At 42.0% G+C, this 21,752-nt stretch overlaps 1 protein-coding gene across 2 annotated transcripts in view; it reads left to right on the forward strand.

Annotated features, from left to right (window-relative positions):
- Window positions 1-21,752, forward strand: part of SPON1 (spondin 1) — a 242,759-nt gene that overhangs the window by 130,043 nt on the left and 90,964 nt on the right. For both annotated transcript variants that reach the window (XM_031681171.2, XM_006203551.3), the window contains exon 6: window positions 16,613-16,761. In XM_031681171.2, the coding sequence (XP_031537031.1) occupies window positions 16,613-16,761 (149 nt within the window). The remainder of the gene's footprint in view (window positions 1-16,612; window positions 16,762-21,752) is intronic.

Below are 21,752 nucleotides of genomic sequence, written 5' to 3' on the forward strand. Positions count from 1 at the left end.
CTTGGAACATGGCTCACACCACTTCTGTGCCAGAGGCACCAAATGAGAAGTTGTCAGTCAGATATTTTCATCAGCCAAAGCAAGAAATCAGCTCCCCATCCTGGTGGCTGCTGGGCCAAAACTTGCAGAAAAAAGCAAAAAGCAAAGAGCTGGCAGGCCAAGGTCTTAGATTTGCTAATCACAGCTACTAGAAATTATATACTTGGAGAGTAATTCACAACAAATAGGACTTAACAGACAAAAGTGCTCCTGAAAAGTGAGCCTGCTGAAGGCCTTTGGGCCTCCTTAAGACTCAGCCCAGCCCCTGGGTTCTAGAACCAGTGATTTTATTTTCTATTTTCTTTTTAAATAGACTTTATTCTTTTAGAGCAGTTTCAGGTTCACAACACAATTGAGCAGAAAATACAGATAGAACCAGTGATTTTCCTTGTTGGAAGAATTTTAGAAGAGCTTAGCCACCCGTCATTGTCCAAGTGCATCATACCTAATGGTTAAGCATGTAGACTCTGGAGCTAGACCAAATCCTGCCTTCACTACTTACTGTCTGTGAGATGTTAGGCAAGTCACTTGATTAACCTCTCTGTGCCTCAGTTTTCTCTTCTATAAAATGAAGATGATAACAATGCCAATTTCATAGGATTGTTGTGAGGATGAAGTGAATTAATAAACATAAGGACCTTAGAAGAGTGCCTGGCATATGTTAAGTGTTATATAATTGTTAGTTATTATTGTAATTCATTTTAAATGTATTTTTATTAAAGTATAGTCAGTTTACAATGTTGTGTCAACTTCTGGTGTACAGCACAATGCTTCAGTCATATAAGAACATACATATATTCATTTTCATATTCTTTTTCACCATAAGTTACTACAAGATACTGAATATAGTTCCCTGTGCTATACAGTATAAACTTGTTGTTTATTGAATTTTGTGAGAATCCTCCTGTATTTCGAAGTGAGAGATACTCTGCCAGAGTTCAGTAGGTGTTCTGTGTGATTCACTGGGTTTGTAGATGTAATTCTTGGTGTATTTGTGGGAGAGGGCGAGCTGTGAGTCTCTCTAATCAGCCATCTGAGCTCAACCTGTAATTCATTTTTTGTGATCAACTTCTTGCCTTGGACCCCAGGCCTCATAATTGGGTCTCAATCATTGGCATTCATTGATTCCATAGTTATCTAAGTACTGACTACTGTCCAGCAAACAGTAATGTTGGCCTTAATGTTGCCTTGCTCCCCAGTGAGACCCACGTGGGAGCTTTGTCTTTTTCTTCCAGGGATGAGATCCCTCCCTTGTTCCTACCAATCCTTCCAAGCCCTGAAATTCTGCCTCTTACTGCTGCCAGACCTGCCTGACGCCCAGTGTCCCGGGTCTCCTACCATCGGAAAGTCCTTGACCTGCCCACTCATCTGCCCTCCTGGTCTCTCTGTCTTATCTTTAAGCTCATCTGCCTGGTCTGGTCTTGATTCTGACAGCACTCTTGAAATTTGTTCGAGCAATGAATAAATTAATTAACCCTTTATTCCCTCCAAAGAAACACTAGGAAGTCAGACCTTATCAAATCAGGGGAATTCCTGCTGCCACCTTACTGCAATAATTTAATCTTCAAAAAGTTCAGGAAAAAACCTCCAACAACACTAAGGAAATATCCCTCTAGTCGTAAATTATCCCTCTTCATCAAGAGAAAATAGACTTATCCTGCTCAGAATTGCACAAACAATTCTTCCATTTCACCAGAGCTGCAGGGAATAATAGGCCACCAGCTGCCTCCTTGAGCTGCAGGTTTCAGGAACTTGGAAAGGGGAATTTTCCATCCTGACTGTTGCCTTTGCAGTGTTCTCAGCTGCCAGCACATGGTGGTGGGTGTAGGTCTCAGCCAACTTTTGTGTTCCTAAATAATAAAGCTAAGAGACTGTCCTCCTTCTCTACAGAGCCCTGGGCACTCATCAGTCAACCAGCTTTCCTGTGTACACCTCCTATATGCAGGCCTTCAGAAGTTTTAAAAAAAAAAAAGTCACCTCTTTATATATTTTTAAAAAACGTTGATGAAAAAGCTGAAGGCAAGATGAACAAAGTTTTATACTACTAAAATGCAAGGGACTTGCCCAAGGTCATGGATCCCAGATATGGTAGATCCAGAATATAATGACATCACTCTGGGTTAAAACACAGATTCTTCAACAGGGCTCCATTCACTGGGACCTGCTCCACACCAGTCTCATCTCTTGTTCCTCTGCAGCTTGTCCTCCTGGCTCCACATCCATCTTGTGTTTCCAGACACCACCCTGCTCACTGTGATCTCCAGGCCTTTGCACAGGCTGTTTCATGGGCTTGCAACACCCTGTTCTGCACCCACCCACTTCACCTAGCTGATTGCTGGCCACTCTTTTGTTCTCAGCATAAACCTCATAAGCCCTACTTTTGCCTCAGAAAGCCCTTTTTAGTTCCCCAGTCTGGATTAGCAGCCCTCCTCCTTTCTGCTTCAGCCTTATCATCTCATGACATTCCCATCCTGCATTATCATTGTTTACATGTTTGATCCCCCTAATATGCCGAGACAGGACAGGGCCCTTGTCTGGTTTGGCTCGGAATCCCCAGGACCTTGTATAGGACTTAGAGCATCTAACATGTCACCAGTGAGGATTTGTTGTATTCAGATGAACCAAACTCTTCTCTACCAAGTTGCCTCTCTGACAGGTCAAATCCTAAAATTAAGATACTAGCTTTGCAAGTCCTGGCTAATGACTCCATGCAGATCAAGTGCCTGGCCCAGAGTACATGACCTCTGATCTTTAAAATGTGCTGGGGTAATCTTTGACCTCCTATCTGCACCTCTAACAGACAGCGCATCGCTTGTCATTTCCCTTTCACCGTCCCCATTACATGAGAATTAATCTTTTGGTTTCCATACAATGCAGCTCAAGCCTGGGATAGTCCAGAATGAGACCTGAGAGACAAGGAAAGAAAGATAACACTGCTTCTACTTTCACATTTTGTTTCTTTAAAAGTGGATTTTGTATTGAAATATTAACGTACATACAGAAAAGTGTGTAAATCCTAAGTATATAGGTCACAGTTTCCCATTTCTTTGAACACATTCATGTTATCAGTATAAAAATAAAAAAAATTATAGGATTCCAGAAGCATCCTTTTTATCCTCTTTCAGTCAGTCCTCCACCGAGAAAGGGCAACCACCATCTTGACTTATATCATAAATTAATTTTGCCTGTTTTAAAACTATTTATAAATACAATTTTACAGTGTGTCTGGCTTATTCTGTTCAGCCTTGCAGTTTGTGAGATTCATCTATATGGTGTTGTGTAATGTTAGTTTGTTCCTTCTCATGGCTGGGTAATATTCCATTGCATGATTATACTATATTTCATCTTTCCATCGTATTATGGATGAGCATTTGCGTAGTTTCTAATTTGAAACTATTATGAATACTGCTGTGTAAGCATTCAAGTGCATGTCTTCTGGTATATGTATATATTTCTGTTGGAGTAGAATTACTGGGTCATAAGATATGTAGCCCAGCTTTAGTAAATTCTGTTAAACAGTGTTCCACAAGAGAGGTCTGGTGAACCTATTATCTTGGTCAACACTTGATATTGTTGGTCTTTTTTATTTTAGCTACCTGGTGTATGTGTAGTGATATCACAGTGTGATTTGAATTTGAATTTCTTTGATTTAGACTACTATGTTATTATTGGTCATTTGGATAATCTGAAGTGCCTATTAAGGTCTTTTGACCACTTTTTTCTATTGAGTCATCTGCCTTTTTCTTATTGGTATGTAGGGATTTTGTATACATTATAGATATGAGTCCTTTGTCAAGTATATGTAATACATTCTGTGGCTTGCCTTCTTACTTTCCTAATCGTTTGATCAACAGAAGATTTTAATTTTAATGTAATCCAAATGATCTTTTCCCTTCATGGTTAGCACTCTTTGTGTCTCATTTAAGAAATCTTTGCCTACGTCAAAGTCATGAAGATTTTATTCTATGTTGCCTTCTAAAAGCTTTATTTTTTCATGTCTAGATGTTAAGGAGGTCATAATTGAATTTGTGTATGGTGTGAGGTAGGGGTCGAGATTCTTTTCCCCCCCTCCCAGAATCATTTATTGGACTGCTCAGTCTTTCCTTTCCATATTGGTGTCACCTTTGTCATATATTAAGTGACTGTATATCTGTAGGTCTATTTCTGGACTCTGTATTCTGTCATTCTGTTCGTTGATCTATTTGACTATCCTTTATGTTTGGAAGTGTTAGTTCTCCAACTTTGTTCTTCTTCAAGATTATTTTGGCTGTTTTAGTTTCTTTGCATGAATTTTAGACTCATGATTTCAATTTTCATTTTAATTTTCATTTTTTAAAAATCTGCTAGTATTTTTTTGGGGTTCATGTTGAATTTATGGACACATTAAGGGAGCTATGACAACTTTGCATTATTGACTCTTCTAATTAAATGAATGTTTTATTGCTCCATTTAGTTAGATTTACTCTAAGTTCACTCAATTTTTTATAGCTTCCTGTGGTGAAGAGCTCTTGCTCATTTTTCACTAGATTTATTTTTAGATACTTTATGATACTGTAAATATAGCTTTTAGAAAATTCATTTTTTGTAACTGGTATATAGAAATTAAATTGATTTTGTATATTGAACTAATATCCAGAGACCTTGCTAAATGCACTTATTAATTCTGTTTGTTTATATGTAGATTATTTTGAAAATTTTACATACACAATTATGTCTTCTGTCAACGGTTCCTTTCCAATCCTTATGCCTTCTATTTCTCTTTCTTCCCTTATTGTACTGGCAACTGCCTCCAGTTCAATGTTGGGTAGATAGTGGACATTCTTGCCTTGTTCCTAATCTTGTGGAGAAAACTTCTAATATCTCATTATTAAGTATTACTTTTGCCATGTCTTTTTTGTATATATTTTTATCAGATAAAGTTGCTGAGATTTTTATTTCTCATGAATGGATACCAAACGTAATCAAATGCTTCTGTGTCTATGAAGATATTCATATATTTTTCTTTTTTTCTGTTAATATAATGAATTATATTGATTAAATTTTGAATGTTAAACCACCCCTGTATCTCTGGAATAAACCCTATGTGGTTGTGATATGGTATCATTTTTCTAAGTACCTGGGTATAGAATTTGCTAATATTTTGTTTGAGGTTTCTGCATCTATAGTCATGAAAGAAATTGGACCCCTATTCTTCACTTTTACCCTCAATTTTGAGGTGGAATTTTTCTTTTACCCCATCCTGACTCCTCTTTCAAGCTGTGTATAATATTGGTTCAAAAGGTTTTGCTTCTATTATTAGCTTAACAAACTTTCCCCAGAGCCTCCAGCTTCCCTCTCCCTGGCAGAAGAAAAAAACCTTCCCATAATCCAGATCCTGGTTCAACCGCTCACAGGCAATGTGTCCACTGACAAATTACAGATCCTCTCTGAGCCTTTGTTTCCTCATCAATGAAAGGGAATTGAGAAGTAAATTAGCTGATACATATGAAAGCACCTGGTACAAGTGTATGCTCAGTAATTTCTATTTCTCACTATCTCTTCTCTCCACGGCCTAAAACATTTTCAAATACAGAGGAGCACTGGCTTACTTATTTACAGAGTTAGCTGACAGTTAAGATTTAAACCTGAAAAATGAACTAATTGGAATGGGAGAAGTCTTTTTTTTTTTTTTTGGTTACACTCTAAAAAACAAAACAAAGTTATTTACTGCTCCAGCTAAGTTTTCAAATACAAGCTCCTAGACTTTTAAAATTAGATAAACATTGCTAGAATTTATCATTGAAAGTGCTAGAATTCTTTCCCTGGGGCTTCAAACTCAGGTGTAAATGGTGTATTAAACATTTGGAAGTTGTCCAGGAATATACCCTCTCTTTCATATGTAACAATTTTTATGTAGAAAAGACAGCTTAGAAGGACACTTTTAAGTGAAGTCCTTCTTTCTAGAAATTTAACCCAGTGCTGTTTGTCAGAGCACAATAAACCTTTAACCAGTCTCTAGACTAGCAATGGGGATAGGAGTTTGGAGGTGACCTGAGATTATGTTATTTACCTCTGAGATGAAAACCAGGTGATTGGCTAGGCTTTATAAATGTCCAAATAAATCAGAAGTCAGAAGTTCAGAAAAATCGGGTTGGGAAGTCTGAGTTTAAAGAAGGCTGAAATTTATGAAAGCCAAGAGCCAATACCCACAGTGTTGTCAGAGGCACTAGATAGGCACTGTCCTATTTATTCCCCTGGTGTCCCTACTCCAAGAGTTGATTCCAGTGTCAGCCATAGGTAGCATCAGAATGACTTCTTAAATAACTCTGGACTTGGCCCAAGCTGTGACCCCAGGGGAATAGAGGGGGCATGGCCTTGGCAGACCAGATGATAATTTCAGCTCTGCCATTTATCAGCAGCTCAGTTCCCTCATCAATAACATGGGGTTGGTAACTGACCTACCAAGTGTGACCACTGTGAGAACAGGAGAATATTAGCTATGAAGTGCCTGATGCAGGGAATGTGCTCAATAAGTGGATGATAATGATGACAATGGCAACAATGATGATGACAATGACAGTGGAAATAACATCCATAGTTTTGGGTGCAGGATGCTGAAGGGTCATCTGTGTTCTATAAAACTACTCTGTTTACAGAAACAAGAGGAGCAGCCCCAAGTGGCTCTTGTCTAATCTCCAGACTTTTATGGATCTCTAGACCCAGATACATGGTCTTAATTGAAAGTGTCATGTCTCAACTTCCCCAAAAGCAGAGCCTGAGGCAAGGATTTGGTGCAGATAGTTTATGTAGAAGGAGGTCCAGGAAGCAGGAGTGAAGGAATTGGGGGAAAATGATAAAGAGAAGGAATCTACCTAAGAGTGTGTTTTGAGGTCACTGGCATCAGTGTACCTCTGAAAAGTGTGTAGGATGCCTTCTAGAATTATCCATCTTCCAGAATTGTCCACTAGCACCCACCACTCCATAGCTAAGTATTGTCTCCAGGAGCACCAACTTCCCTGAGCTCCTAGGCACTTGCTTGCTATCCAAGCAGATACTCAAGGCTTCAGAGAGGACCATGACGTAGTAAGTGGAAAGAAATGCGATACACTTGAGATAGATACTCACTGGCAGTATGAGTGTGTGCTCACATCTGCCTCCCACTGTTATGGGCTGAAGTCAGAGGTAGATGGAGGGTGTGTGATACAGATCATCAAATGCAACTACTGCAGGCCAGATCTTAGTTCAAGGGCAGGCTCCTCCTGCATGCTGTCTACCTGCCACATGTGCCTTACAGCTGTGAGAGACCCCGGCCTCCAGTAAGACCTATCCTTTCTCATCTCTACTTCCCAGAGGGGCTACCTACATGTTTGGTCCTTACACTTAGTAGTGCTTAGACCTATCTAAGATTCCACAGTTGTGCTGACTGATATTTACCAGACACATGTAGCTGTTAAAATTTTAATGGATTAAAATTAAATAAAATTTAAAATTAAGTTCCTTAGTCACACTAGATACATGACATTTCAAGTGCCTGATAGCCACATGTGGCAAGTGGCTATTATACTGGACAGTGGAGTATAGAGCACTTCTATCTTCCCAGAAAAATTCAGTTAGAGCTTTTCTAGAGTGAGCCTGCTGGGACAAAATTCTGGCTCTACCACTTATTAGCTGGGTAACTCTGAGCAAATCACTTAACATTATTGTGCTTTAACTTCCTAATCTGTAAAATGGGTTTATCTCAAGGATTACATAAACAATAACATATAAAGCACATAGTAAATTCTCACTAGATATTAATGATTATTATTTCCCAGTTTCTCAGGCAATTCCTATGTGAGGGAGGCAGTTGTTAAAGATCCTTCAGTCCCAATAGAGGTCCCAAGTCCTTTGGGGCTCATCTCTGGGTTCCTAAATTGTCTCGACACTCAAGATGTCCCTGCCATGTGTCGCCAAGTCTCAGAACAGAAATGCTTCTTTGGTCACTGCCTCCCTCTCAGCCTCTTTTCAGTCCCCCTCCCAGACTCCAGAAGATGGAACCTGAATGCTGACTATAAACTTAAGTCAGGGGCTCTACTGCCTGCTTCTGAGAACTTCTGTCTGTACACTCAACTCATTCTGCTGCCATTTTCCCACCGCATGTTCCACCCACCCGATGGGCGTCTATACCCTTTCAATGCTGACTGCCACCTGAACCACAGCTAAGCTTCCAACACCACTTGGAAAACCAGATATCCTCTAGAACATTGCCTTAACCAAATGGACAGGTCCTGTGCGTGTTCCAGTTTGCTTCCAACCCCTGCCTTCCCTGGAGAAATGGAATATTAATATTAAAAATAGTATTTAATGAATGTTTATTATATAACAGGAATTGTACTGTTTTTCTAGGGATTTCCTTCTGTATTACCCATAGTAATACATACATGGTAGTACTATTGTTATCTCCATTTCACAGATAAGAAAACTGAGTCTTAGAAAACTTAGGTAGTTTATTCAAGGTCGCATAGCTAGTAAATGATGGAAACAGGAATGTGGTGATGACCTTAAACCAGTAGGAGGTCTCTTTTATCTTTCAAGACATTTGAAAGAAGGGTGAGCTGATACATCCAACAACATGAATGAATTTCAAATGTATTTATGCTAAGTTAAAGAAGTCAAACTCAAAAGTCTATATACTGTATGAGTCCATTTGTACTATATTCCAAAAAAGGTAAAAGTGTAGGGACCAAAAACAGATTAGAGGTTTCCTAGGGCTGGGGGTGGAGGAATGGGGTTGACTACAATGGATATGTGGCTTTTTTTTTTTTTGGTAATAGAACTATTCTATATTTTGATTATGATAGTGGTTACATGATTGCATGCATTTGTCAAAACTTGCTAAACTACACATTAAAGAGGATGAATTTTATTGAATTTAAAGTATACTTTTATTTTTAAATGGAAAATAAAACACAGTAATTTTCTCCCGATTGCCCCCAGAAATGGTCCAACTGTGGGAATAGAGGAGAGCAAAGTCAGTTTCAAAGACTTGGTTGAGTAAATGAGCTCAGGTGGGAGTTCAGGATCAGACTGCAAGGATTTGAGAAAAAAATTCAAGGAGAGGAAGTGAAAAATAGTACACTTAAATTTCCTGAAAAGCCTGGAGATGCAGGAAAGACAAAAGGTAGGCTTTGTGGAAAGAGCATTGATGGAAATTTTTTTCACCCAGAATGGGAAAACTTGAACTTCTTTATTTCAAGGGAGAAATGCTTCAGTGAAAAAGAGATAAAAGGTTTACCTTACCTATGTATTTACTTTCTCTGGAACTCTATCCTTTCATGTAGATCTGAGTGTCCATCTGTTTTCATTTCCCTTCAGCCTGAAGAACTTTTAATATTTCATATACTGCAGGTGTGCTGGTAATAAATTTACTCAGCTCTTATTTATCAAGAGTGTTTTATTTCACCCTCAGTTTTTGAAGGATATTTTTGCAGGATATAGAATTCTAGGCTGACAGGTTTTTTATTTCTTTCAGAATGTTTGAGGTGTCATTTTATTATCTTTTGGGTTGTCTTGTTTTTGAAGTCAGCAGTCATTCTTTTCTTTGTTTTCCTGATTATATATAATCTGTCTTTTATTGCGTCTGACTCTTTTAAGATTTTCTCTCAATCTCTAGGTATCATCAATTGATTATGATATGTCTAGGTGTAATTTTCTTTGTTTTAATCCTGTTTGGAGTTTATTGAGTTTCTTGGATCTGTAGGTTGATATTTTTCATCAGGTTTGGGAAATTTTGAGGCATCATTTCTTTAAATATTTTATAACTCAGTTTCTCTTTTGTCTCCTTCAGGACTCCAGTCACTGCTGTGTTAAACTGCTTGTTGTTCTAAAGGTCACTGAGACTCCATTTTTTTTCCAACACTTTTTTCCTCTGTGCTTCATTCTGCATTGTTTCTATTACCCTGTCTTTCAGTTTACAAATCTTTTTGTTTGCAATGTCCTAATACAGATATATTTTTCAGTTCTAAAATTTCCATTGGGTTTTTAAAAACAGTCTGTTTCTCCACTGAGGATCCCTGTCAGTTGACTCAGTAAGTCTATTCCTTAAATTCTTGAACATATTGCGAATAGGGTGTTTTAAAGTCCTCATATGATAACCCCAACGTACCTGTCAGCTCAAGAACTTTTTTATTGACTGGGGTCTCTTCATAGTTATAAATCATATTTTCCTGCTTCTGAACAATTTTTGATTTTATGATAGACACTGTAGATCCTACATTGTTGAGCGCATTGTTGAGTGTCTGGATTTGTTGTCTTCCTTTAAAGAGTATGGAGGTTTGATCCAGCAGATTTACTGATAGATTTGCTTGATTCACTTTCAGGGCTTGTTTTCTAAGCTTTGTTAGACCCATGCTTTAGGACTAATGTAATTTTATTCCTAATATGTGGCTTTTCTAGGGTATCAGTTGAACATACGAAATGATTAGCAAGGTCTCCAATATGGATGGTTGGGAGTCCGGCATCTCTAGCATTGTGTGATCTCTAATTTCCATTCAGCTCTTACCTCCCCAGTGGCTATTCTCTCCCAGGCCTTGTGGAGTGTCACCCTGCACGGGTGTAGCTTAGTGTTTGGTCACAGAGTTAAAGGGACTTTTATGCATATTTCTGACTTTCTCTGTGCAGCTCCCTCCTCCCTGGTGTTCTTACCAGTAAATCCTATCTACCTTAGCAGCCTCAACTTCCTACCTCTACGACATTGGCTTAGCCAGATTGCCGTTCTCTGCTGTGCTCCACTTTCCTGCACCACGAACCAGAAAATGTCCAGGGCAAACCTGGGACTCATCTCTTGTGTTTCCCTTCTCTCAGGGATCATAGTCCTTTGCTGTCTATTTTCCAACTTCTGAAAACTGGTGCTTCATATATTTTGCCCAGTTTTATATTTGCTTATGTCTGGAGGGCTAGCCAGTGCCAGTTGCTACATCAGAATCAGAAGCAGAAGTTAGATGAGCATATATAGATTTGGGAGTTGTCTGTAGACAGGAATATCTTAATCTCCTCTCCACAGTGCCTTCAAGATAAAATTAAAACTTACTGTGAAGACATTCATATCCCTTTATGATCTGCCTGGCTGACTGGCTTCATCACCGATGATTCCTTTCTTACAAATACGCACACATACGCACACTACCTTGACCTACTTTTGATTTTCCATGAACCTCTGGCTTTTGTTATGCCGTTCTTTTGTACATACTGGTCCCTCTGCAAAAATACCCTCCCTTCTATCCCCTCATTGCCTTGCTAACTCCTACTTAATCCTTGAAAATGCAGCTCAACTGCCGTCTCCTCCAGGAAGCCTTCTCTGGTACAGTCTGGGTTAAATGCCCCCTTATTTGTGCTTTTATATTAGCATGCGTTTAGCAAAGCTGTATTGCAAATACTTTATTGTAATCGCCTGTTATGACTTGTCCTTCGTGCCCTCCACCCTACCCTCCAGACTGAACATCTCAAGGACAGGGGCCCAGTCTGATTCTTTTCAGAGTCTCCATGGCCTAGCACTGGTTTTAGGAAACTTCTTCTATAAAGAGCCAGATAATAACTGTTTTGGGGGTTGCAGGCCAGACAGTCTCTATTGTAACTACTTGACTCTGCCCTTGCAGCATGAAACTAGCCATGAACAATATACACAAAATGTAAAATAAAAAACCTTATTGGAACAAGGACAGGCAGTGTGCTGTAGCTTGCTGATCCCTGGCTTAGCACCTAGTGTTTTCCTAGTAAATGTTTGTTCAATGAATTAGTTAATAGAATAGAATAGAATATCATTATTGGAGGCCTCAGGGGAAACGCAAGGGAATGTCATTGATTGCCTGAGTGTAAGAAGTCTTCCTGGAATGGAAAAGTGACATTTCTCATGAGACCTTAAGGAAGGAAAAAAGTAAACGAGGCAGAAAGAGAGAAAGTTGAGGAATTTCTGGCCCACATGACAGCTCTCCCCATGCAGGGATTTTTCCAGGAGGCCATACTGGGATGGGATCCTGAAAACTAGACTGGCTCAGAGCGAGTTCCTGAAGCAGCCAAGAGTAGGAAGAGCCAGAGGGCAAATACTGTGTCCTGGGCAGCACCCGGGGGCAGACCCAGAGGAGCCACATTATGTGGCCAAATCCAGAGAATCAGAAGCCAGGCAGATCCTGGAATTGGGCTCAGGGTGAGAATAACCAGGACAAGAGCGAAGTGAGATCCAAGACAACTTTTGTGCCTAGGGTTAGAGGTCCACAGCATTCTCCTGTGACCACTGGCCACGTAGTACCTGGATAAGTCTATGGATGTGTTCATCTTTATCTTTTCAGAAGAGTTAAGTGACAGAGTTATTGCTATGAGATAGAGGAGAGGAGGCTAGAACTTAGAACTGATGTAGCTACTATAACAAAATCCAAAACGGCTCAACCAGGGCCCTAAACAAAGATTTGCTGAGATATGATGGGTGAAGCTGAGGTTGGATACCAGGGGGTGGCAGCAAACTAGTCACCAAGGCTGTGGGACATTCTCCAGTGAAGCTCTAGGAATGAGTGTCAAGGAAATGACTGGGTGGCTTCTGCAGGATTGGGATTGGCAGGGAAATGCAGACACTGGCAAGGCAGACCAGGAAATATGGGCTGTCACTGAATACGTGCCACATGCAGGCACTTCAGAGAATCCATCTACTATGCCACATGCCTCCTCCTCCACCAGACAAAAGGCCAAACACGGTTCTTCTTTCAGCAGCGCTAGCCTTTTCAGCATCATTGTGAACACTGGTAATTTAGCACCAGTGATTACAACAGAAAAGATGTCAGAAATGAGGAGGCTACACATAAATTCAGGATACCCCCCTGGAGTGGCTTTTCAGACAAATGCACACCTGGTTGGCTATCAGTATCTCAAACCTGTATGTCTAATCATTTCCTCCTCCCAGCTTCTCACCTGCCTCTGTCCCATCTATGCCTCATCCAAGCTACTAGGAGTAAACATCTAGACTCAGATATGTGTGAGCCACTTGGACACTGCCTGAGCCTGAGAGGGATGCTAAACCAAAGAGCTGTGGCCTTACCTGAGAACCAAAGTGTTAGCAATAGTCTCTGTTCCTCCTCTGTCCCAAGACTGAAGCCCAATAATAAAATGGAGAAATGGGCAAAAGACAGCCTCCTGTTAGAGATGGATTCACTCTCACATCAGGTCAAAGAAGTGGAGCCCTAGAGCAAGGGCAGCCGTAAATACCTGGCGTCCCCGCAGTGGAGAGAATTAACCACAAAACAGTTATGACGAGTGCAACGGGAGCGTGCAGCTACCGGGACACAAGGGACACGTGGTGCCCGATTTTAAAATAATCATTTGGCGTTACAGAGCAGACACTTAGACCCAGATGCCACCTGATATGATGCTGAAGTGTTGATGTTAAAAATACCAAGTACATCCCTAGAGCTGAATGTGACACGGGGAAAGGGGACAGTAATTAATATCTACAAATCTGCTTTGCACCCAGTTTGAGAAAAGGCTGCTTCTACCCCATGTTTACCATCACCATTAGCAAAGGCCTTCATATTTTTAAATTGAAGGAAAAGTGTTTCCACAAGGACCCCAGTGGTAGCCTCACTACGTATTCCTTTAGGAAGCTCACGAGCATTACTTTGTCCCCGTCTCCCCAGGCCTCCTGATGCCTGGAGCCTTTCTCCCACTCCTACCTCATTTCCTGGTGGACAATGGAACCCAGGACGAAACTTCTTTGTGTCCCATCTAACTGAGGTCCTTCATTCCCCTAAGATTGTACTTATTACTTTTCTCTTAAGTTATATCTTATGTTTCTTATCTACTATATTGAATTAAAGGCAAGTTCATGTTTTACTCATTTTTGTAGTTCCCGAACTACAGCGAAGGAGGAAACTATAATTACTGTGGATCTACTGTGTGCCTGTGATTGCACATACCTCATGTCATTATTTTGAAAATTGAATTTAATTCTTCTAACAGGTGGATAAGGTAGACATGATCATCCCTGAATTACAAAGGAGGGAGCTGGGACTCAGGGAAATAAAGTCATTGGAATTTGACCAAGTTTATACGGCTAGTGAGTGGCAGTGCCAGGATTTGAATCCCCATCTTCTGGCTCTAAGACCAGTGCCTTTCCTTTAGGTTGTTGTTTGCTGTTTATTTTTTAACAGCATGCAGGAGAGCTGATGGCTTCAACCCAGTAGGAGTTAGGAACTCTGCTGAACTGAGGCTTGAATCTAATCATGTTGAATCAAATCTGTGCAAGTCTGCTCCCAGATGCTTCCAGCACATATATTGCCACCTTCCTATTTGATTATTTGGTTGGAATGCTTCAAGGAGCATGTACTAAGTATTCACAGTGCATCAGGCAACAGGGTTAGGGACTGGGGCTACAGTGCTGAAGACAGGCTTCCTCAGGGAGTTTACAGTCTAGTGGGGAAACAGACATATAGCAGGGATCATAATTGTGATCTGTGATGATACAGAGAAACTAGTGGTTACCAGTGGGGAAGGGGGAGGGGCACAATGTGGATAGAGGGGGCGAGAGGTACAAGGTACTATGTATAAAATAGATAAGTAACAACGGTATGTTGTACAGCACAGGGAATATAACCATTCTTCCTTTTGTAATAACTTTAAATGGTGTATAACCTATAAAAATATTGAATCACTATGTTGTACATCTGAAACTAATATACTATTGTAAATCTGTATATTGAAACAGATATAATATTGTACTTCAGTTTTAAAAATGTGATCTGTACTAAGAGGAGACAGAAGACAAGGGCTTAAGTCATTCTAGGGTGGTCTTGGAGGCTTTTGGGTAAATAATGAAGGAGGAATGAGTTCACTAAGCCAAGAGGAGGAGAGCACAGAGGGAACAGCATGTGCTCAGAAACTAGAGTACAAAATTGCAGGTAGGATGGGTCTGGAAAAAGGGGGCATTTTGGTGGAACAGAGCAGGAGGGGCAAGAGATGCTGCAGCTGGCCTCCCTGTGTTCACTTCATGAACCAAAGGTCATGGGTGGCTCCAACCCTTGCCCCTATACAAGCCATGCTCTTGGCCTAGATGATAACTAGGACATTCTCCCTACTCAGGAAGTGAGTTAGAGAAATAGCTGGCAACATCTCCATCTGTCTTCTCTAGGAGTGTGAGGGACAGACACAGAGTCTGCATTTCCCTGCTGTGTGGGAAATAATGAGCCAGCAATTGAGCAGACCCACATGGTGATGTCATCCCTCAGAAAGCTGTGCAGGTGGCTTTGTGCCCGTGTTGTTGATGTGCCCCTGGGTCAGAGGACCCTGGGGTAGCAGGTGGCAGATGTAAACAAGATCAGGGCCTGTTCAGAATCATTTTATTAAGTCGTGGGGTGGACTGGAGAGAAGTCCAGTCCCATGGGGTAGTAAACTGCAAATGTTGGTTGTCCACCCAGTTCAAGTTTTCCTCTTTACTATTCCTGAAAATGTTTCTTCACTTGAGACTTTATAAAACCAACCGAGAATGGTGGAGAACTGAGCCAACTCTATGATGAGCTGTATGTAACTTAGTAATAGAGATGCATCTATAGTCATCACGTGCAAAAACAAATCCAGTGCGATGCTGGTGTTGACTCTCTTTCCTCTTCTTCCTCCCTCCGAGACTTTGAAAAGTCTTCAGGCCAAGTTCTGTGTTGGTCCTGCCCAGACCTTATTCTGTTCTCCCTTCACATCATCCATTAATTCCCTCCTACATCCCTCTACAGTCATCATCCTGCATCATCCTCACCAAACCACTGTGGACCAGTCACTTCCTTGTATCTGCACCACCTCTCCTGTCCTTTCACGGGGCTAGCCTGCCTACCTCTCACCCTGGAAGGTGCATCCAGCTAAAAACAAGTATGCTTATTCCCAAGAACTGTTAAGCCTACTTCCTCACTCCCTCCCTTCCTTTTTGCTCCTTGCTGCCCTCTCCAGCTCCACACTCTAATTTTGCTCCCTCTAATGCGTTCTTGACACTGCTGCCTGGATGATTTATCTGAAATTCAAATGTGACTGTGTCATTCCCATGGTCAGAACCCTTCAGTGGTTTCAGACCCTTTCAAATGACATCCAAACTCCTGAAGCATTTAGAACAAGGACATCCATGAGCAGGCTCCTTCCTACCTCTCTGGCATCACTGCCTACCTCTCCCCTTGACAGAGTGTGACACAGCAATGTGAAATTATGTGTGGCTCCCCAAACACACAAGGTTATTTAGTGTTTCTGAGTCTGCCAGAAACAGCCTTTCCTCTCTGTTCTGTCTTACAAATCTGATCAGCATTTAAAATTTTCCCAACTTTGCTCTGCTCTGAGCTCTTCCCAGACAGAAGTCATCATGCTGGGCTGCCTCTGTGTCTTGTTCAGACACCTACCATTGCCCTGTCTGCTTATTTCCAAGACTTACTTACTTGTAGGGACTCTTACTCATCCCCGAATAGCACAAATCTAACACAGAGCAGGTGCTTGGCCATCACTGGTTGAATCATTGTCCAATTACACCTCCTCTCCATGCTTTGAGGGACTTGTATTTTATCCACAGCCACACTGATACCTGCATCCCAATTGGCTTTCCCAGGTCGGGCCAATCACTGGTCTGCGATCATCGGCGGATCCCACTCCAAGAATTACGTGCTGTGGGAGTACGGAGGATATGCAAGCGAGGGCGTCAAACAAGTTGCAGAACTGGGCTCACCAGTGAAAATGGAGGAGGAAATTCGGCAGCAGGTAAGGAAAACAATTACAGAATGACCGAAACCCAGAAATGTAGTCAAAGCATCTTTTTAGGTTTCTTTCCCAGCGGCTTGAAGTTTACAGGACCATGTGCTGGAAAATTGGTGCCATAGGAAGTGAAATCTAGCTGCTGAGTTTGGGGGCTTTATGTTCAGTAGAGGGCAGGGACACCTGTGTCCACCTTGTTGTCTCAGATTTCCCCTGGATGCGCTTGTTGTTTCTTCAGCTTGTGCTTAAAAGCCATGGGCGTGTTGCTGGGATGCCACGCCTCCGCTCTCCTGAGGCCGGTGTGGTGGGTGATCCTTGAGAGGGTTGGGGGAGTGACGTTCACACTAAGCTGAAATCACCATTTCCAAAAATAAACATTTGTGCATTGACACGTGCTTTTTGCACCTATGTCTTGAGGTGTTTGGTAAATTAGTCAGTGATTAATCATGGTCATTACACGCTAAAGCATCTTTTATATACCATGTATCATGTCCTGTGGGCCCAGGAGCCAGACCATTATCTAGGTCCCCATTCATATCAATGGGAGATGGGGAGAGATAGTCCATCAGTTAAAAAAAAAATTGTCGGGAAATTCCATCACCCCTCATCAATAGCTCTAGAAAGAGGTTAGTGAGGGATCTGGAAGAAGAGCTACAGTTTTTTGAAGGCCATTCACAGGCTGCACTGTGGGAGGTGACAGTCCAGCTCTGGCCGTCACTACCCATAGAAGCCCTTCAGGCCTGAGAGAGCCTGGTAGGCAGCCACATCTCGCTGCCCAGGAGCACTCAGGAGGGAGTAAGGAAAGAGAAGACTGAGCTTGGGATGTGGTCATTTCACAGCACAGGTCACTGCAGGCCATTGCTCTGGTTACACTCCCATCCCACATCTCCTGAGACAATTTCGGGGTCCTGAAGACCCTAGGACCTGTGTCTCATGACATGTGTGTGCAGGAGGGCGAGCCCAGCTGAGGCCCCCAGTGCTTCCTCTTGAAGTTCATCATCTGGACTCCAAGCTCCCACAAACCCTAAACTGAATGCAGCATTCCTACTATAATCCCCTGAGGAATCCTTTTGGGCCAGAGTCCAAAATGCCCAGGAGTTAGCTTGTTTCTCGTTGATTTGATTTAAAACCTTTCTTCATTCTTGGAAAAATTGTTTAACCCGATGTTCTAAGAGAGCATGTTATTATTCATCACGAGTTTATCCTACTAGCTACTCAGTGTTTCTCTGACTCTGGCTGCCGTACTTCCTAACCAATATCACTCATTTGGGCTACAGTGCACCACGTTCGCCTGCAAAGTCACGAGGGCATCATGTTGGTCCTCGTCTGGCTTGTCAGGGAAGGGAAATCCCTTGTTTGGGTTCTTGGTTCTTGGTTCTCAGGCATGGAATTGTGATACGCCGGCTTGTCAAGTTCTGTCGTGTCGTGTTGTGTGTTAAAACCATTTGTTACAGATAATAGTTGACACAGTGAAGTTTACAAATTAATTGGATTTAGGTCAAAGGCATCTTCATACTCATGCTTGTGTCGCTTGTTGGCTGTTTTAAGGAGTTTCTGGAGAGAAGGGGAGCACATATGAATTATGAGAAACTGAGAAAACCTAGTGCTGGCGAACATAGCAATGAGAAGGCTAAAAACTGGTGGATAAGATCCTGCCTTAGAATGGGGCCTCCTCTAGGAAAACGTTCTTTGCTTGCTGTGTTCCTAACCAGCACCTGGGATTAGCTCCTGTACACACAGACAATATTTGGCTATCCCAGCTGGCTAGTGTTCCTGACGTTAAGTCATCATAGTGCTTAATTACAGGTACTGCACACAGGAGTTAAAAATCCCATGGAGCGTGTCCTAAGGGATCATCTGTCCGGCCCTCTGGGTGCTGAACATGCACTCTGAGCTCTCACCTCTAGTTGGAGAAGACAAGATTATCATTCCAGTTTTGCAAATAAAGAACTGAGGCACCGTCAATAGCTAGAGAATTCCAGAACTTGAACCCAAGCCTGTCTGACTCCGCAACCTGCACTCCATACCAGATACATCATTTGCAGGGGCTCCTGAAAATGCGGGGTCCCTTGTTTAAAACTTTTTCAAGTTGGTGACCCTGTGAATTTCACACCATTGGGCCCTGAGAATCTGCGAAGATCACACGCTCATCAGGCCGGCCCTGCCCATCTGCTTTCCCTGCCCCATGGAGAAGCTCCCTCCACCACCCCAGCCTGTGAAATAAGCCTGTTTCCAGAGCTCTGCTAGCAACACATCAAGCACCCCAGCCCCCCAGCTCATCAGAAAGTCAGGTGGATAGAGTGATTTCAGGATCCCTTCCCTTCTGAACAATTCATGGTTCTAAATATTGTTCCCTGCAAGCACACAATTTATTATATTTTCCTGTAAGTCAGGTAAGGAACAACATAAAAAGGAGCAAGAATATGAATCCTCCTAGAATATAAAAGTCCTCTGAATAACCAGGAGCTTGTTTGAACACATCAACAGACTAACACGGTGTTCTCAGCCTTTAATGCCTTATATCCTACCAACCGCTCTATCAAAGAACCCGAGTCCAACAAGGATGAAAATAAAAAGCCCTCTTTTGCTAAGAAAGACATTTATATGCTTCCCAGCACTCTCTTATTGTAGACTTATCGCTCACTGCAAGTTTCAAGGGCATTAAAAATCACAGCAGATATTGTTGGAGGTAAATCTTATGCTAATGGCTTTCAAATACAAATGAACAAAAATAGTAATCCTATTAATAGTGGAAAACTGTAATAATATTATTGAGTGTAAATTTTAATGTTACTATAACTGCAAAACACCAAGAAAATTAATGAAAAATGGCAGCAGCATTACTGGCAATAATGACACTGGTGGCCAGAGAGAGTCAGGGAAGGGCACAATGCACACTTCTTTGCAGGGAATGGAGGCCAGTGTGTCCTAGTGGGGACTGTGGATTAGAAATACTGAGCTAAGGCCAGCACCGGGCAGGTCACAAATGGGTCACCAAGACACGTGGAGGCGTAGGGAATGGTAGATCGCACATGTAGGTAGGTAGACCCAGGACCTGCAAGTGAGTCGATACGTACTCATGGTTCTGAAAACGTTACACTAAGACCATTTCTACCCCATCAAGTGCACATTTATGTCATGTACACTAGGTGTCTGCTTCTCTGCTGGATGTGGCCCCAAGATGGTGCCCCCTTCACCGTGTTTTTCATGCTAGAGACCTAGTCATTATCCTTGATTCTGCCCTCTGCCCCAACCTTTGCCTTCTCTCCTAAATTCCTCCAGTTCACTTCCTCATCACCACGTCTCCATTTAAACCACCTTCATCTCTTGCCTAAACTATTGCACAAGCCATCTGGCCTCCCTACCTCCAGTCTTCTTCCTGTTACTCACACTGCCTCATGGCCATTTTATAAAATACCAATTGGAGTATGCCACTCTCCCAGTTAAGATGTTTAATGGCTCCTGACTGACCCTAGTCAGGATGAAGTCCAAACTCCTTTTCGTAGCTTAAGCACCCTGCATGATCTGGCCTTGTTTACTTCCACCGTCTTAAATTTCTTGCTGCAGATCCAAGCTTTACCAGTGCAGAACCTCTTTCAGTTTCTCCCAAGAGCCATGACCCTCTGGCATCTAAGCCCTCTGTCAGCCTGGAACATCTTCCAGCTCCCCTTCAACTGATAAACTCTTTATCATTCAGGACTCAGCTTAAACGTTGCTTCTACCTGGAAGCCTTCCCGAATTCCGTACAAAACTGGTACCCTTGCCAGGTGCTCCTGCTACACCCTGTACCTCCCCTATCATTACCGTCATCACGTTTACTGCAAGTCCTTGTTTGATGTCTCTTCCTCACTAAACTGTGAAGTTCAAATTCATCTCTGTATCCTCTGAGCTGGGTGTAGTGTTAATTGCTTCATAATTGTTTTGTCAATAGAAAATCGACCAGTTGATCAAAGAAAGAAATGGAAAATTTTATTCGAGCCAAATGTGAGGATTATAACCTGGGAAGAACATCTCAGAAAACTCTGAGAACTGTTCCACCCATTAGAAGTCAAGGCACAGTTATGTACGTTTTTTGAATCAAAAGGGTATACATCAAATGACGTATTATTGGCAGTTTACACAACCCAGATCTAAGTGTCATTGTAGCGGGTCATGTGACCCCTTACAAGATTGAGAAGGAATGTTATCTTTTAAGGAGTTGTCTTGCTGATGCTGGGAGAACATTGCTCTTTATGGTTGAGCAGATATTCCTGCCGGTTTGATCGATGCATGAGAGAGGCACACGATGCACGGTGAGGGGAGAGAGGAGACCAAAGGGCAGAGAAGAATTTTTTTGTATTTAAATTGTTCTCGCCTTGCCGAAAAATATGAATTTTGTTTCACCATTCCTTCAGTCTACTAATTTATTCAATAACTTCACTGAACACCTGCTAAATAAACGATCAGATCATTCCCTACCTTCATGGAGTCCATGTTCTAATGGGGGAGACAAGGGAAAAACCAGTTAAATAATTATAAATTACAATAAGTAAAAGAAACCCACGGGAGTGACATAGAGACCAGTAGTAGGGAGGGACCTTTTTAAGCAAGGTGCTCAGGGACGATCTCTCTGAGGAGGCCCATTAAGCTGAAACCCAAAAGAAAAGCATGAGGAAAAGACCAGTCTGGATGGTGACAGCAGCATGTAACATGAAGACTGAAGTAGAAAAGAGCCTATGGTACTTGAAGAACTGAGAGCAGGTGTGGCAGAGGAGAGGGAGTGAGGGCATGAATGAAGGACACATTGTCTCGGGGCTGGAGAAATTCACAGGTTGGGTGGGAGAAGCAGATATGTAAATAACCATTTCCATATAATGTACTTAGTTGCTTTAGGGGAATCTCTGCTGCAGCCGGGGAAATGCAAGCATTAGACTGTGCCCTGGAGGGAGCCCTTGAGTGTGTCGTTCTTGGAATTCCCCCAGCCTTTAACATCCCCTGTTCCTTGTGAACACACGTAG

The sequence above is a fragment of the Vicugna pacos genome, chromosome 10 (genome assembly GCF_048564905.1).
Source record: "Vicugna pacos chromosome 10, VicPac4, whole genome shotgun sequence".
NCBI lineage: Eukaryota > Metazoa > Chordata > Mammalia > Artiodactyla > Camelidae > Vicugna > Vicugna pacos.